Source organism: Rhinoraja longicauda, chromosome 19 (assembly GCF_053455715.1).
Source record: "Rhinoraja longicauda isolate Sanriku21f chromosome 19, sRhiLon1.1, whole genome shotgun sequence".
Taxonomy (NCBI): Eukaryota; Metazoa; Chordata; class Chondrichthyes; order Rajiformes; family Arhynchobatidae; genus Rhinoraja; species Rhinoraja longicauda.
The window spans coordinates 6,715,939-6,734,256 of NC_135971.1; the positions used below are offsets into that span (position 1 = coordinate 6,715,939).

Consider the following 18,318-nt stretch of genomic DNA (forward strand, 5'->3'; position numbering starts at 1 on the left):
TGTGTGTGTGCGTGGTGGGGGGGTCTATGTGTGTGTGTGGAGGGGGGTCTGTGTGTGTGTGGCCGGGGTCTCTGTGTGTGTGTGGGGAGGGGTCTGTGTGTGGGGGGGGGCTGTGTCTGTGTGTGTGGGGGGAGGGGTCTGTGTGTGTGGGAGGGTCTGTGTGTGTGTGTGGTGGGTCTCTGTGTCTGTGTGGGGGGCATGTGTGTGTGGGGGGGAGGGGTCAGTGTGTAGGGGGGGTCTCTGTGTCTGTGTGGAGTCTGTGTGTGTGTGGGGGGAGGGGTCTGTGTGTGTGTGTGGGGGGGATCTGTGTGTAGGGGTCTCTGGGTGTGTGTGTGTGTGGGGGGGGGAGGGGTCAGTGTGTAGGGGGGGTCTCTGTGTCTGTGTGGAGTCTGTGTGTGTGTGGGGGAGGGGTCTGTGTGTGTGTGTGGGGGGTCTGTGTGTAGGGGTATCTGTGTGAGGGCAGCCTCTGTGAGTATGTGTGTTTGTGGGGGGGGTCTGTGTGTGTGTGGGTGGGGGCTGTGTGTGTGTGGGGGGGAGAGGCGTATGTATGTGTGTGTGTGTGGGGGGGGGTCTGTGTGTGTGGGGGGGGCTGTGTGTGTGTGTGTGGGGGGGCTGTGTGTGTGTGTGGGGGGGGGGCTGTGTGTGTGTGGGGGGGCTGTGTGTGTGTGTGGGGGGGGAGAGGCGTATGTATGTGTGTGTGTGGGGTGGTCTCTGTGTGAGGCGTCTCTGTGTGTGTGTGGGGTCTGTGTGTGTGTGTGTGGGGGCTGTGTGTGTGGAGGGGGGAGAGGCGTATGTATGTGTGTGTGTGTCGGGGAGTCTGTGTGAGACGTCTCTGTGTGTGTGGGGGGCCTCTGTGAGTGTGCGTGTGGGGGGCTGTGTGTTCGGGGGGGTTGTATGTGTGTATGTGGGGGGGGGGGAGTTGCCCCCCTATGCGGGTGATAGGGGAAGGGGGGGTTCCCCATGTGAGGGTGGGGGTCTCTCTGCGTGTCGCGGACCCTGCCTGTGTTGCAGCTGCAGCCGGAGCTGATCTCACTGGAGCCGGAGCGCCTGAGGCAGGTCGACCCCCTTTCCCTGGAAAAGAGGCACCGCGACAGGGTGCAGCGCCCGGTGAGTGTTAGAGTCCCCTCCCCCTGAACCCCCTCACTGTACCCCCCCCCCACCCTCTCCCTCTATCCCCCCCCCCCACCCTCTCCCACTATCCCCCCCTCCCACGACCCTCTCCAGCTCCGACCCACTGCCCTGGGCAGAGGCAACGCGACAGGGAGCAGCGCCCGGTGTTAGTCCCACCCCCCCCCGAAACCCTCTCCCCGTCCCCCTTCCCCCCACCTCCCATGACCCCCCTGCCGTGCCCCCCCCCCCCCCCCCACCCCCCACAGGGCTACGACCCCACGGAAACGGACAAGTTTGAGCCCAGGCGGCGGATGAAGGGCCGCAGCTCCAGCGGGAACCTGGAGCGCAGGAAGAAGCTGGTGGCCAGCGGCGACCGGAGGGTGAGGGGGGTGGGAGGGAGAGGGAGGGAGAGGGTGAGAGGGGGTGATGGGAGGGGGTGAGGGAGGGAGAGATGGGGTGAGGGAGGGAGAGGGTGAGAGGGGGTGAGGGGAGATGGTGAGGGAGGGAGAGATGGGGTGAGGGAGGGGGGAGGGAGAGGGTGAGGGGGAAAGGGTGGGAGGGGAGAGGGTGAGGGAGGGGGGAGGGAGTGATGCGGAGGAGAGAGTGAGGGAGGGGAGAGGGGAGTGGGTGAGGGAGGGTGAGGGAGAGGGGAGGGGAGAGGGTGAGGGTGGATGGGGAGGGAGGGTGAGGGAGGGATGGGATGGGGAGGGGAGAGTGTGAGAGGGAGGAGAGAGTGAGGGAGGAGGACGGGGGAGGGAGGAGGGAGGGGAGAGAGGGGATGGGGGGAGGGTGAGGGAGGGGGAGAGGGGGAGGGAGAGGGAGAGGGGGAGGGAGAGGGTGAGGGAGAGGGAGAGATAGGATGGGGGGAGGGTGAGGGGGAGGGTGAGGGGGGAGGGAGGGTGGGTTGGGAGAGGGGGGAGATGGTGGGGGGGTAGTGAGTGAGGTAGGGAGATGGAGGGAGAGAGTGGGGGTAGGGAGGGAGTGGGGGAGGGGGAGAGTGATGGAGGGGGTAGAGGGAGAGAGGGGATGGGGAGAGGGAGAGAGGGGATGGGGAGAGGGAGAGGGTGTTGGGGAAGAGGGAGTGGGGTGGAGCAAAGTGGGAGGGGTGAGGGGTACGGAGCGGGTGAGGGGAAAGAGAGGGTGAGAGGGAGGGAGGATGAGTGAGGGGAAGCAGTGGTAGTCGGAGGGGGGTTCGGAGGGTGTGGGGGCGAGGAGGGAAAGGGGGGAGGATGTGAGGGGAGAGGGGGTGAGCGGGGGTGGAGTGAGTGGGGTATGTTGGTGACGGGGTGAGGGGAGGGCGGTCACCGTGTACCCCTCCCCCGGGGGTCTGGGGTCTGGGGTTGCCGTCTAACGGGCCGCTCTGCCCACAGGACCGGGTGCGGAGGAGTGTGGAGCAGAAGGTGAAGGCGCAGAAGCAGCCGAAGATGGCGGCTCCCACCCTCTCCCTCCCTCCCTCAGCCCTCAACCGCTTCCACAAGTAACCCCGTCCCCAGCTCCACTCCCCCCACCCCCTGCCCTGTACCCGGGACCCCTGGTCGCGGTCAGATGCCCCACACCGGGGGCGGCGCAGCGGGTAGAGCTGTTGCCTCAAAGCGCCAGAGACCCGGGTTCCATCCCGTCCTCGGGTGCTGTCTGTACAGAGCTTGTACGTTCTCCCCGTGACCGCGTGGGGTTTCACCGGGTGCTCCCCCCCCTCCCCCACCCCCACACACCCCAGAGACGTGAGGATTAATCGGCCCTCTGTAAATGTCCCCCCTATTAGGAGAGGATGAGAGTGTGGGATATCATAGAACGAGTGTGTGAACGGGTGATCGATGGGCGGCGTGGAGACGATGGGCCGAAGGGCCTGTTTCCATTCTGTATCTCCAAACCTAAACCAGGGTCGGCACAGCGGTGCAGCGGGTAGTGTTGCTGCCTCACAGCGCCAAAGACCCAGGTTCAATCCTGACTACGGGTGCTGTCAGTACGGAGTATGTACCTGTGACCGAGTGGGTTTTCTCCGGGTGCTCCGGTTTCCAGCCAGCAGGTTTGTAGTTAATTTGTTTCGGTAAAATTGCAAATTGTCCCTAGTGCGTCGGATAGAGTTATTGTACAGGGTGATCGCTGATCGGCACGGACACGGTGGACCGAAGGGCCTGTTTCTGTGCCGTGTCTCTACAACCAAATACTATAAACGAAACATAAATGACAAAAGGACACAAAACTGCTGGAGTAACTCAGCGGGTCAGGCACCAACTCCGGAGAACATGGATAACTGTGTTCTCCATAGATGCTGCCTGACCCGCTGAGTTACTCCAGCATTCTGTGAAACGTCACCTATCCATATTCTCCACAGATGCTGCCTGACCCGCTCAGTTACTCCAGCACTCTGTGAAACGTCACCTATCCATGTTCTCCACAGATGCTGCCTGACCCGCTGAGTTACTCCAGCACTCTCTGTGTCTTTTTCCTTTTGTAAAACCAGTATCCACGGATCCTTGTGTCTGCTGTTTGAAGAGATCTCTGTACCGTGACGCGGAGACACGGAGAGAACTCAAACGCGGGTTATGTTTTAAAGACTTTATTAAACGTCAAGTTAAAGGTGAAAAGTTACAAACGTGAGCTGAGCCACAGCGGGTGATGTGCGCGCCAGCGGGTTGCAGACTGGAGCCTGCGATGTTGTAATGAGGTGTTGCATTTTGTGACGTCGAACAAGGGCAGGACCCACACAGTGAACGGTAGTCCTCTGGGGAGTGTTGTAGAGCAGAGGGATCTAGGAGTTCAGGGGCATGGTTCCATGAAGGTCGAGTCGCATGTAGATAAGGCGGTCAAAAAGGCTTTTGGCACATTGGCCTTCATCAGTCAGAGTATTGAGGATGGAAGTTGCGAGGTCATGTTGCAGTTTGGGGATTAAATGGGAGCCGTTCAGCGCCGACTTGTTGCCCACCGGGTTTCTGCCCCACAGCCCCTGAGCCCCGCTCCTGACGCCGGTCCCGGGACCCGATCCTTTTACACACCCGGAGCGGAACCGGAGCAGATTCTCACCCACTGGTCTCTATCCCAAGGCCCGAAGAAAGGATAAAGTTTCTCCGTGAATTTATTCCCAGTAGAGGTGTGGAGATGGGACTTGGTGTCCGCGTTGTAAAATGAAACGGTCCCGGACTCGTAACTGAGATAAACTCCCACCCTCCCGGGGATGGGACGGGCGGGGAGAGGGGATGGAGAGGAGGTATCTGCAACAAACCTGTCATCCCCCCGCCTGATGCTCCAGACTCCAGTCTCCGGGGTCAGTGTGACCCATCCCTTCCTCCCCACAGACTCTGCGGCGACTCCCAGACTCCAGAGCCGACTCCCCGCCACCTCCACCTCCCAGTAATGTCTCCCCGATGTGAATCCCTCCGATCCCAGCACACACAGACTGACTGTAATCCTCTTCCCGGTGTCAGGGAGACTCCTCCGGGTCCCGGTCAGTCTCACCCTCTTCCGATCCTCAGACACCTCGAGCAGCGGATGTGCCGTGTCCACATCCAGCGTGACGGAGACTGGGGGGAGAAGCAGAGAATCAGAGAGTCCCCGGGGGTCGGGGGGAGACTCGGGCAGCGCGGCCCCGGGACCGGGGGAGAGGCCGCTCGGCCTCGGGCACAGGCGGGCGGACAACTGAAACCCCGCCCGGGGCTTCACCCACGACCACATCGGGGGGCCAACAGACATCTCCCCCGGAGTTTTTAATCCAGGGATGGAGAGGGGAATTTCGTGAGGTGGGGGAGGGTGCACGGGGGAGACGAGTGCGGAGAGTGAGGAGGATTGCCAGATTGCGGTGGGGATAGACAATAGACAATAGACAATAGACAATAGGTGCAGGAGTAGGCCATTCAGCCCTTCGAACCAGCACCGCCATTCAATGCGATCATGGCTGATCACTATCAATCAGTACCCCGTTCCTGCCTTCTCCCCATACCCCCTCACTCCGCTATCCTTAAGAGCTCTATCCAGCTCTCTCTTGAAAGCATCCAACGAACTGGCCTCCACTGCCTTCTGAGGCAGAGAATTCCACACCTTCACCACCCTCTGACTGAAAAAGTTCTTCCTCATCTCCGTTCTAAATGGCCTACCCCTTATTCTCAAACTGTGGCCCCTTGTTCTGGACTCCCCCAACATTGGGAACATGTTATCTGCCTCTAATGTGTCCAATCCCCTAATTATCTTATATGTTTCAATAAGATCCCCCCTCATCCTTCTAAATTCCAGTGTATACAAGCCCAATCGCTCCAGCCTTTCAACATACGACAGTCCCGCCATTCCGGGAATTAATCTAGTGAACCTACGCTGCACGCCCTCCATAGCAAGAATATCCTTCCTCAAATTTGGAGACCAAAACTGCACACAGTACTCCAGGTGCGGTCTCACCAGGGCCCGGTACAACTGTAGAAGGACCTCTTTGCTCCTATACGATGGGGGAACGAAGCGGGTTATTCAGATATGGAGGCAGATCGGAGCAGGAGGATATAGAGGTGAGTGGTAATTTGAGGTTGTTAAAGAGGAGGTAGAGGTGCGTGGTGGGGCCGTTATGATCACAGTGAAAGGGGGCAGACACGAGGGGCCAGATGACCTGCTCCTGTGTTTTTTGAGTGGAGGGTGAGACAAAGGGAAGGGTGGGTTTGTTAGTCAATTGGAGTGGGTGGAAAAGGGTTTACAACAACTTCATCAGGTCTGAAGGGCTGTGTTATCAGGTGAATTTGGACAGTCATAAGGTCATAATGTCATAATTGAAAGTATTCGAATGAGGCCATTCGGCCCATCAAGTCTGCTCCACCATTCAATAGTGGCTGGGCTATCTCTCGCTCCTAACCCCTTTCTCCTGCCTTCTCCCTATAACCTCTGACACCTGTACTAACCCAGAATCCAGCTATCTCTGCCTTAAAATGTGGGATCTGGGATCATGGACACATCTGGTCACAGAAGGTTCGAGCCCCCGACCGCTGGAGGACAAAGCAGGGAGAGATTGAACTGTTTTTCACCTTCCATCACAGTGAGGAATGTGGAGGGGTCACTGTGGTGGATGTTTACGTTAAAATGTATTTTGTGCGTCCTGTTGCTTTTTACTGTTATGACTGTATGGCAAATGAAGGTTCTCGTATGTTGCAAAACATACTTGGCTAATAAAGTTTTATTGTGACTGTGATAAGGAGCCGTGTTAGGCGGGTAGGATGAAGCGGACTGGAGGAGCGAGGAAAGGAGGGGACCGCGTGGGATTGGAGGTGTCGGAAGAGGAGTTACAGTTTACCAAGGTACAGGGAAAATATTTTGTTGAGTGCTAACCAGTCAGTAGAAAGACAATACATGATTACAATCAATACGTTTGCAGATACATGATGTGGGAATAATGTTTAGTGCAATGTCACCAACGTGGAAGATAGTAGTTCAGCACTGCTCTCTGGTTGTGGTAGGATGATTCAGTTCCCTGATAACAGCTGGGAAGAAACTGTCCCTGAATCGGGAGGTGTGCGTTTTCACACTTCTGTACCTCTTGCCTGGTGGGAGAGGGGAGAAGAGGGAGTGGCCAGGGTGAGACTGGTCCTTGATTATGCTGCTGGCCTTGCCGAGGCAGCGTGAGGTATAAATGGTGTCAGTGGCAGGAGTTTCGGGTTTGCGGGAGAGCAGGGAGGAGAATCCAGAACGGGAATGACGGACTGCGCTTCCTGCAAATTGGCATCAGGACCGCGCGCAACTCCACCAACATCCAACAGCAGGGACAACACGCTGAACATCATTTAGATGCCAGCATACTACGGGAAACACGCGACTGCTTGGTCTGTGAGCAAAATCTAGAAATGGAGAACCTGCTTCCTGAGCTTTGCGGGCACCAGCAAGACCGGTTAGAGAATACAATTTACCGATTTACTTTCACCAGACATGCTCTGTTTTTGGACTGCCCGCGGCGCGTTGAACCCAACGCCAGAGTGTTCACTTTAGTAACAACGTTCATCCAACAGCTCGTCTGTTGTGTGTACTGTGGTTGTGCTCAGTGAACTGACATCTCTACATACATTTTTAGGTATGTAAAGAGGAAAAAAATTGTCAAGGCAAATGTGGGTCCCTTGAAGACTGAAGCGGGGGAATTTATTATGGGGAACAAGAAAATGGCAGACAAGTGGAACCGGCACTTTGGATCTGTCTTCACTGAGGAAGATACAAACAATCTCCCAGATGTTCTAGTGGCCAGAGATCCTAGGGTGACAGAGGAACTGGAGGAAATCCGCATTAGGCAGGAAATGGTGTTGGGTAGAATGATGGGACTGAAGGGTGAGAGAGGGAGAGGGAGAGAGGGAGGGGGGGAGGGGGGGAGGGGGGGGGGGGAGAGGGAGGGAGGGAGGGAGGGAGGGAGGGAGGGAGGGAGGGAGAGGGAGAGAGGGAGAGAGGGAGAGAGAGAGAGAGAGAGAGAGAGAGAGAGAGAGATTTCCTCTCTCTCTCTCTCTCTCTCTCTCTCTCTCTCTCTCTCTCTCTCTCTCTCTCTCTCAAATCCATATGTATAGTTTCCCTCTCCACTGACTCTCAATCTGAAGGAGGGTCTCGACCCGAAATATCTCTCATCCCTTCTCTCTAGAGATGCTGCCTGTCCAACTGGTCACTCCAGCATTTTTTGTCTATCTTCGGTTTATACCAGCATCTGTATTTCCATCCCACACAATGAAGAATACTTGGCGAGTCGGATTTGAAAATAATTCCAAGGCATGTTATACGGACATTAAATGCAAGAGGGTATCAGTGAAACATAGAAATATAGAAACATAGAACATCAGGGCAGGATTAGGCCACTCGGCCCTTCGTGCTTGCCAATTCCAGCCAATCTGACACCATTCAAATAATAATCTGCCTTACTGCTCACACTGCCATCCCGCTGATGCGGATGACACGAAGCTGGGTGGCAGTGTTAGCTGCGAGGAGGATGCTAGGAGGCTGCAGAGTGACTTGGATAGATTAGGCGAGTGGGCAAATGCATGGCAGATGCGATATAATGTGGATAAATGTGAGGTTATCCACTTTGGCGTCAAGAACAGGAAAGCAGAGTATTACCTGAATGGTGACAGATTGGGAGAAGGGGAGATGCAACGTGACCTGGGTGTCATGGTGCACCAGTCATTGAAAGCAAGCATGCAGGTGCAGCAGGCAGTGAAGAAAACGAATGGTATGTTGGCATTCATAGCAAGAGGATTTGAGTTTAGGAGCAGGGAGGTTCTGCTGCAGTTGTACAGGGCCTTGGTGAGACCGCACCTGGAGTATTGTGTGCAGTTTTGGTCTCCTAACTTGAGGAAAGACGTTCTTGCCTTAGAGGGAGTACAGAGAAGGTTCACCAGATTGATCCCTGACTGAGGGGGGATTTAGAATTTAGAAGACTGAGGGGGGATCTTATAGAAACATATAAAAATCTTAAGGGGTTGGAGAGGCTAGATGCGGGAAGATTGTTCCCGATGTTGGGGGAGTCCAGAACCAGGGGTCACAGCTTAAGGATAAGGGGGAAGTCTTTTAGGACCGAGATGAGAAAACATATCTTCACACAGAGAGTGGTGAGTCTCTGGAATTCTCTGCCACAGCAGGTAGTTGAGGCCAGTTCATTGGCTATATTTAAGAGGGAGTTAGATGTGGCCCTTTTTGCTAAAGGGATCAGGGGGTATGGAGAGAAGGCAGGTACAGGGTACTGAGCTGGATGATCAGCCATGATCATATTGAATGGCGGTGCAGGCTCGAAGGGCAGAATGGCCTACTCCTGCACCTATTTTTTATGTTTCTATGTTTCTATGTGTCATCCGCAAACTTGGACATGTTACATTTAATTCCTTCGTGTAAATCGTTGATATATATTGTAAATAACAGGGCTCCCAGCACCGAGCCTTGCGGCACCCCACTAGTCACTGCCTGCCATCCTCAAAAGGACCCGTGAAGTGAGGGGGACCCCTGTTGGACAAAGGAAGTAATTCATGCCTGGAACCAGAGGCAGTTGAAGAGCCCAGTCCTGTATTAAATATACACTGGACAGGTAATTAATACTTAAACAACTATAACGGTTTTAAAAAAAGTTTTTACCTCTCTTAATGCTGTCGGGCACCTTGCTGATCACAGTGTTCAACAAAAATGGGTGATCGAACTTTCCAACGTCCAGGGCACCGTCTGCTACTGACAGCGTGTGCCAATCATCACTGCAACTGCAACAAATCTGAAATCATCATCATTGGTCCAAAAACGCTCACCAAATCCACGCAAAACTTCATCCTCAATAGTGATGGTCTCCCAGTATCCACCTCCCCTCACATCCGGAATCTTGGAATCATCTTTGACCAAACCCTCTCCTTCGACAAACACATCACAAAGACAGCCTTCTTCCACCTCAAAAACATTGCCCGTCTCCGTCCATGCCTCTCCTCCACAGCTGCAGAAACCCTCATCCACGCCTTCATCACCTCCCGTCTGGACTACTGCAACAGCCTCCTCTATGGCGCACCCTCAAAAATCATCAGTAAACTTCAATACATTCAAAACTCCGCTGCCCGTCTACTCACCCACACCCCGATCCGTGACCATATCACCCCGTCCTTTACAAACTCCACTGGCTCCCCATCCCCCAGAGAATCCAGTACAAAATCCTCCATAACCTGGCCCCATCCAACCTGACCGACCTCCTCCACAGGCACACTCCCACCTGCACCCTCCGCTCTGCTGCTGCCAATCTCCTATCCCCCCACATCCGGACCAAACTCAGATCCTGGGGGGACAGGGCTTTCTCCATCGCTGCTCCCACCCTATGGAACTCACTACCTCAAACCGTCAGAGACTCCTCCACACTCACCACATTCAAAACATCACTGAAGTCTCACCTGTTCAGTACTGCCTTCAACCACTGAAGGTCACCTCACCTTCAGTCTCCTTTCTCTGTTCGTTTACTTATTTATCTATTTATTCACTTCCCTCTGTTCTCTAAATCCCTGTAAAGCGTCTTTGAGTATATGAAAAGCGCTATATAAATGTAATGTATTATTACTATTATTATTACTTATCCTGCATGAAATATACACCCGGTTATAAAACCCGCATCTACGATTTTTGACTTAATTACCAAAACAGTGCAGAGTCTCACCTCCTCTTCTGACGAGTTTCCTCCTGAAATATAAAACATCAGAAAGATCAATTAATTTACACCGAGCGTTCACATCGTGACAGCAGGAATATCAGCCAAATTGTTACAATTTCCCGACAGATCCCATTATTTAATGCTGGCGCGGCGCATAATAATCAGTGCAGTATTATGTATTAATTACATGTAAAGGGTATATTTAATACTGGACTGATGGACTAAGAGAAGACCAGACTTGAACAACGTGGAAAATATGACTGGCTCAATGTGATAACTACAACTTCTCTTCCCGATAAAGATGCAGCTCGTCCTGCGATTGAATGGGGTGTGTTAATGTGAGTGAGGCAGTAATATGGCCCAGAACAAATAAATCATTTATTTGGAGACACAAGGTGCTGCATAGAGTGAAAGAGGGAAATGTGCCCATGACGCGTCTGGACAGGAGGCTCTTTCAATCTTCAGGAATAGATGGGAGGGAGCTGGTAAAGAGATGGGAGGGGAAGGAACTGGGGCAATAAATGGCAAGGGATAGGTGAATTTGTGTGAGGAGGGACATATGACAGACTGATGGACATCCATGCGGCTGATGGCGAAGGGGAGAAAACTTGTTACCGAATTGGAATCTGATCAGGGAGATAAATGGGGAATGCAATGGACGGGATGGGGTGGAAATCAACAGGAGAGAATATGCTGGGTTCCCAGTAGGAAGGGTTGGCGGATCTGCGGTTGGAGAAGGGGAACCAACGTGGTGACGGGGACTGGGGATGAAAAGAAATGCTTGTGGGAACAGTTGAAGGAACAGGGAGAGCTGAAGGGGATAAGGTTTACCTGTAACGGGAAAATACAAGGTAGATGTCGTTGGGTTGTAGTCTGTTCAAAATATGAGGTGTTCGTCTTCCCTACCGACTGGTTTGTTTCAATCAGCCCTGAATTATTGGGACATTTATCGTAAACTGTTACCCACTATTTTGTCAGAGAATCAAATTAAATTTGTAACCCCCTACCTTCAGAAATATCAAACTGTCCGTTTGATTCATCCGCTCCTGCAGCTTTAAGAGTTTTTTTTGAATAGAGTTTATCTCCTCTTGAATCGCTCGTAGATTATTCTCCATTGGATTTAGAACGCTCTCCTCGTCTTCCCGGAGATCCTTGAGAAAGAGCCGCTCTTTCTCATTGAGAATCTGGCGCAGTTCAGCAAATACCGATGTGATGTAGGTCAACAGGTTCTGTGACTGTTCCTGTCAAATGAAAGGTGAAGGTCAATATTATCGAGCCTGGAATCTAAGACAACAGCACAAGATGAGAGAAGGGAAACTGGAAACCTTACCCGGACTCCAGAAATCTTCTCTTTCTGTCGCTGCTCCATTTCCTCCACCGCTGATTTATTTTTTGTGAGAATCTCCAAGGAAGTTTTAATCAGCTCCTGGGATTGAGATTCAGATTCAGTGAGTAAAAGAATTAGACCAGACGGAACCAATGAACTGCAGACACGGAACTGCACATGAAAGTTTACAAAAAGACACAAACTGCTGGAGAACTCATCGGGTCGTGGAGCGTATCAGCAGAGAGCCGCGGGCTGTCTCGCCTGGAAGGACTGCTGGAGTCCCTGCATGGACGTGAGGGAGAAGGTACAGGGACAGGTGTTTCATCTCGAGCGGTGGCTGGGGCAAGTACCTGGGGAAGGGCTGGTTTGGGTGGGAGGCTGGGTGAACCGAACAGTCGCCGAGGGAGCGCGGTCCGCAAATGGCGGAAAGGAAGAATCATCAGCTGATCAAATTCTGTTTGCTTTTACCTTGTAGTTTTCAACAGCTTCCTGAATCGGCATGAAACTGTGGGACTTGTGTTCCCGCGCGTCTCGGCAGATCAGGCAGACCAGTTTCTTGTCGGTTTCACAAAACAGCTTCAGTTCTTCCTGATGTTTCTCGCAGAGAAGTTTACTTTCTTTCCCTCCCGTGATCAGGCTCAATGCTAGAGCTTTCTCAGTCATACTCGCCAAGGCCCGATTTACTTTGAGGGCGCGGTCTGCAATATCCTCTCTACATACTGGGCAGGAGTTTCTCCCCTCCCAGTCCCAACTCTGTGTGATACAGGAGCGGCAGAAGTTGTGCCCGCACTCCAGTGTAACCGGATCGGCGAAGAAATCCAGGCAAATGGGACAAATCGCTTCTTCAGTTAAACTCTGGATCTGGTGTTTCGAAGCCATTTTTAATTCCGAGAACTTCTTGGTTCAAAACGCTTCCGCCTTCAGGAAGCTGCGAAACCGCACAGAACTGCAACTGTCAACGACACGCCCTGCAGTGCGCGGGGAATTGATTCTGTGCTGAATAATGTTGTTTTGCTGCGAGTGTTCAGGGTGAAGGGCCTCTGGCAATCTGCCACTGATTACACACCAGCAAGAGGCTGTTAACCCCTCCAGCCCCGGAGAGCAGCACAGTGAGCCAGACCCCCCCCCCCCCCCACTCGCAGCCCAGTCTGACGTTGATCAACAGGAGCAAACGAGGAACTGCAGATGCTGCTTTACAAATAAACGACACAAAGCGATCGGGTAACTCAACGGACCAGGCAGACTATCTGGAGAATTTGGATTGGCGTTCCTCCAGTTTACGTGAATTCGAGAGCAGCAATTCGTAGCAGCAATCAGCAGCAGCAGCAGCACCAAGCTGTGTTGCTTGGGAAATATTGTGTGGGGATAGTAAGGAGTAAGACCTGTGTGATCTCCCGGACAAGTTTCGATCGCCTAGCTTGGGGTCGGAGAGGTATTTCCCGTATTTTTTCCCCCAAATTAGCCTGGGTTTTTAATCCGGTTTTTCGCCTCTCCCAGGAGATCACTCAGTTCTTTTGGGTGGGCGGTTGGAGCAGCGGCCGGGCGGTAGGTTTAGAAACCGAGCACGGGGCTTTGTTTCGGGAGTATGAGTGCCAGGGCAGTTTATTGTTCTGGGTGTCGGATGTGGGGAATCTGGGAGTCTGATAGTCTTCCAGACATCCACATCTGCGCCAGGTGCGACGAGATGGGGCTCCTAAGGGACCGTATTAGGAACCTGGAGCGGCAGATTGATGACCTGTCTGGTCAGGGAGAGTGAGGAGTTTATAGAGAGGAGTTATAGAGAGGTGGTCACTCCAAGACCACAGGAGGTAGACAAGTGGGTCACGGTTAGGGGGGGGCAAGGAGCAGAGGCATGGACTAGAGAGTACCCCAGTGGATGTACCCCTTGGCAATAAATACTCCTGTTTAGGTACTGTTGGGCAGTACAGCCTACCTGGGGGCAGCGACGGCGGCCGAGCCTCTGGCACGGAGTCCGGCCCTGTTGCTCAGAAGGGTAGGGAAAGGAAGAAGTGAGCGATAGTGATAGGGGACTCTATAGTGAGGGGGTCAGATAGGCGAATCTGTGGACGCAGTCGGGAGACCCGGATGGTAGTTTGCCTCCCTGGTGCCAGTGACCGGGATGTATCTGAACGTGTCCAAGATATCCTGAAAAGGGAGGGAGAGGAGCCAGAGGTTGTGGTACATATAGGTACCAACAATATAGGTAGGATAAGGGAAGAGGTCCTGAAAGGAGAATTTAGGGGGCTAGGAAGAGAGTTTAAAAAAAGGACTTCCAAAGTGATAATCTCAGGCTTACTGCCTGTGCCACGCGATAGTGAGAATAGGAATGGAGTGAGGTGGAGGATAAATACGTGGCTGGGGGACTGGTGCAGGGAGCAGGGATTCAAGTTTCTGGATCATTGGGACCTCTTCTGGGGGAAGTATGACCAGTACAAAAAGGACGGGTTGCATCTGGTCCAGAGGGCAACCAATATCCTGGCGGGGAGATTTGCTAAGGTAATTGCGGAGGCTTTAAACTAGTACGTTTGGGGGGAGGGACTCAAACACAGATAGCTAATAGGCAGTGTGTGAGGCAGGTGGCAGAAAAGGGAAACACTCAGACCCAATATGTAGGAGAGAAAGAAGTGAAAAGAAATAAACTGAGAATAAGAAATGATGGGTCCCTTAAATGTGTATATTTTAATGCTAGGAGCATTGTAAGAAAGGTGGATGAGCTTAGAGCCTGGATTGACATTTGGAAGTATGATGTTGTGGCGATCAGTGAAACATGGTTGCAGGAGGGTTGCGATTGGCAATTAAATATTCCAGGATTTCATTGTTTCAGATGTGATAGAATCGGAGGGGCAAGAGGTGGGGGTGTTGCATTGCTTGTCAGGGAGGATATCACAGCAGTGCTTTGGCAGGATAGACTAGAAGGCTCGATTAGGGAGGCTGTTTGGGTGGAACTCAGAAATGAGAAAGGCTTAGCAACACTTATAGGGGTGTATTATAGACCGCCAAATAGGGAACGAGAATTGGAAGAGCAAATATGTAAGGAGATAGCAGATATTAGTAGTAAGCACAGAGTAGTGATTGTGGGTGATTTCAATTTTCCGTACATAGACTGGGAATCACATTCTGTTAAAGGGCTGGATGGTTTGGAGTTTGTAAAATGTGTGCAGGATAGTTTTTTGCAGCAATACGTAGAGGTACCTACCAGAGAAGCGGCAGTGTTGGACCTCCTGTTGGGAAATGAGACGGGTCAGGTGACGGAGGTATATGTTGAGGAGCACTTTGGGTCTAGTGATCACAATGCCATTGGTTTCAATATAATTATGGAGAAGGTCAAATCTGGACCAAGGGTTGAGATTTTGGATTGAAGAAAGGCTAATTTTGAGGAGATGAGAAAGGATTGTCGTATGTTGAAAGGCTGGAGCGATTGGGCTTGTATACACTGGAATTTAGAAGGATGAGGGGGGATCTTATTGAAACATATAAGATATCATATCATATCATATCATATATATACAGCCGGAAACAGGCCTTTTCGGCCCACCAAGTCCGTGCCGCCCAGCGATCCCCGTACATCAACACTATCCTACACCCACTAGGGACAATTTTTACATTTTACCCAGCCAATTAACCTACATACCTGTAGGTCTTTGGAGTGTGGGAGGAAACCGAAGATCTCGGAGAAAACCCACGCAGGTCACGGGGAGAACGTACAAACTCCTTACAGTGCAGCACCCGTAGTCAGGATCGAACCTGAGTCTCCGGCGCTGCATTCGCTGTAAAGCAGCAACTCTACCGCTGCGCTACCGTGCCGCCCTTAGGGGATTGGACACATTAGAGGCAGGAAACATCTTCCCAATGTTGGGGGAGTCCAGAACAAGGGGCCACAGTTTAAGAATAAGGGGTAGGCCATTTAGAACGGAGATGAGGAAGAACTTTTTCAGTCAGAGAGTGGTGAAGGTGTGGAATTCTTTGCCTCAGAAGGCAGTGGAGGCCAGTTCGTTGGATGCTTTCAAGAGAGAGGTGGATAGAGCTCTTAAGGATAGCGGAGTGAGGGGGTATGGGGAGAAGGCAGGAACGGGGTACTGATTGAGAGTGATCAGCCATGATCGCATTGAATGGCGGTGCTGGCTCGAAGGGCTGAATGGCCTACTCCTGCACCTATTGTCTATTATCTATTGTCTATTGATTTAAAAGGAGTGAAATGGGACATTTTGTTTTATGAAAAGGATATAATAGAGAAATGGAGGATATTTAAAAGTGAAATTTTGAGAGTACAGAGTCTTTATGTCCCTGTTCGGTGGAAAGGAAAGAATAATAATTTGAAAGAGCCGTGGTTTTCCAGGGAAATTGGACACTTGGTTCAGAAAAAGAGGGAGATATACAATAAATATAAGCGGCAGGGAGTAAATGAGGTTCTTGAGGAATATAAAGAATGTAAAAGGAATCTTAAGAAGGAAATTAGAAAAGCAAAAAAAAGATATGAGGTTGCTTTGGCAAGTAATGTAAAGTAAACCCCAAGGGGTTCTACAGATATGTCAATAGCAAAAGGATAGCGAGGGATAAAATTGGTCCATTAGAGAGTCAGGGTGGACAGCTATGTGCTGAGCCGGAAGAAATGGGGGAGATATTAAACAATTTCTTTTCTTCGGTATTCACCGAGGAGAAGGATATTGAATTATGTGAGGTAAGCGAAACAAGTAGAGTAGTGATGGAAATTATGAGGATCAAAGAAGAGGAGGTACGGACACTTTTGAAAAATATAAAAGTGGATAAGCCTCCAGGTCCTGATAGGATGTTCCCTCGGACATTGAGGGAAGTTAATGCAGAAATAGCAGGGGCTATAACGGAAATATTTCAAATGTCATTAGAAACGGGGTTGGTGCCGGAAGATTGGCGCATTGCGCATGTTGTGCCTTTGTTTAAAAAAGGTTCTAAAAGTAAACCTAGCAATTATAGACCTGTTAGTTTGACGTCTGTGGTGGAAAAATTAATGGAAAAGATACTTCGGGACAATATATATAATCACATGGATAAACAAGGCCTGATTAGAAACAGTCAACATGGATTTGTGCCTGAAAGGTCATGTTTGACTAATCTTCTTTAATTTTTTGAAGAGGTTACCAGGGAAATTGATAAGGGCAAGGCTGTGGATGTTGTCTATATGGACTTCAGTAAGGCATTTGACAAGGTTCCACATGGAAGGTTGATTAAGAAGGTTAAATCGTTGGGTATTAATAGTGAGGTTGCAAGATGGATTCAACAATGGCTGATTGGGAAATACCAGAGGGTAATGGTTGACAACTGTATGTCAGGTTGGAGGCCAGTGTCTAGTGGAGTACCCCAAGGATCTGTGTTGGGTCCACTGTTGTTTGTCATTTACATTAATGATCTGGATGATGGTGTGGCCAATTGGATTAGTAAGTATGCAGATGATACTAAGATAGGTGGTGTAGTTAATAATGAAGTAGATTTTCAAAGTCTACAGAGAGACTTGGGCCTTTTGGAAGGGTGGGCTGAAAGATGGCAGATGGAGTTTAATGCTGATAAGTGTGAGGTGCTGCATTTTGGTAGGACAAATCAAAATAGGACGTACAGGGTAAATGGTAGGGAATTGAGGAATGCAGTGGAACAGAGGGATCTGGGAATAACTGTGCATTGTTCCCTGAAGGTGGAATCTCATGTGGATAGGGTGGTGAAGAAGGCGTTTGGTATGCTTGCCTTTATAAATCAGAGCATCGAATATAGAAGTTGGGATGTAATGTTAAAATTGTACAGGGCATTGGTGAGGCCGAATCTGGAGTATGGTGTGCAGTTCTGGTCGCCAAATTATAGGAAGGATGTCGACAAAATGGAGAGTGTACAGAGGAGATTTACTAGAATGTTGCCTGGGTTTCAGCACTTGGGCTACAGAGAGAGGTTGAACAGATTGGGTCTTTATTCTTTGGAGCGTAGAAGGTCGAAGGGGGACTTGATAGAGGTTTTTTACATTTTAAGAGCGACGGACAGAGTTGACATGGGTAGGCTTTTCCCTTTGAGAGTGGGGAAGATTCCAACAAGGGGACATAGCTTCAGAATTGAGGGACAAAAGTTTAGGGGTAACATGAGGGGTAACTTCTTTACTCAGAGGGTGGTGGCTGTATGGAATGGGCTTTCGGTGCAAGTGGTGGAGGCAGGCTCGATTTTATTATTTAAGAGTAAATTGGATAGGTATATGGATAAGAGGGGATTAGAGGGTTATGGTCTGAGAGCAGGTAGATGAGACTAGGTCAGAGAGAGTGGTCGGCGTGGACTGGTAGGGCCGAACGGGCCTGTTTCAATAGACAATAGACAATAGGTGCAGGAGTAGGCCATTCAGCCCTTCGAGCCAGCACCGCCATTCAATGCGATCATGGCTGATCACTATCAATCAGTACCCCGTTCCTGCCTTCTCCCCATACCCCCTCACTCCGCTATCCTTAAGAGCTCTATCCAGCTCTCTCTTGAAAGCATCCAACGAACTGGCCTCCACTGCCTTCTGAGGCAGAGAATTCCACACCTTCACCACTCTCTGACTGAAAAAGTTCTTCCTCATCTCCGTTCTAAATGGCCTACCCCTTATTCTCAAACGGTGGCCCCTTGTTCTGGACTCCCCCAACATTGGGAACATGTTATCTGCCTCTAATGTGTCCAATCCTCTAATTATTTCCGTGCTGTAGTTGTTATATGGTGATTATATGGTTATATGGTAATTACGGGAGAGCACGGGTAAATGGTCAATTAGGGGAGGGCACCACAAATGGGGATT

The 18,318-nt window shown here is 51.2% G+C and overlaps 2 protein-coding genes across 2 annotated transcripts in view; both read right to left on the minus strand.

The window, feature by feature from the left end:
- LOC144602510 (uncharacterized) overlaps window positions 1–18,318 on the minus strand; it is a 376,398-nt gene that overhangs the window by 106,432 nt on the left and 251,648 nt on the right. The gene's annotated exons all lie outside the window — the stretch shown is intronic.
- Window positions 3,899–12,653, minus strand: LOC144602512 (nuclear factor 7, brain-like). Its single transcript, XM_078415641.1, has 6 exons — window positions 12,009–12,653; window positions 11,544–11,639; window positions 11,221–11,454; window positions 10,220–10,242; window positions 9,172–9,290; window positions 3,899–4,631 (listed from the first exon to the last, which is right to left on the minus strand). The coding sequence occupies exons 1-6, from the start codon at window positions 12,417–12,419 to the stop codon at window positions 4,099–4,101; spliced, it is 1,416 nt and encodes a 471-aa protein (XP_078271767.1). The 5' UTR covers window positions 12,420–12,653; the 3' UTR covers window positions 3,899–4,098.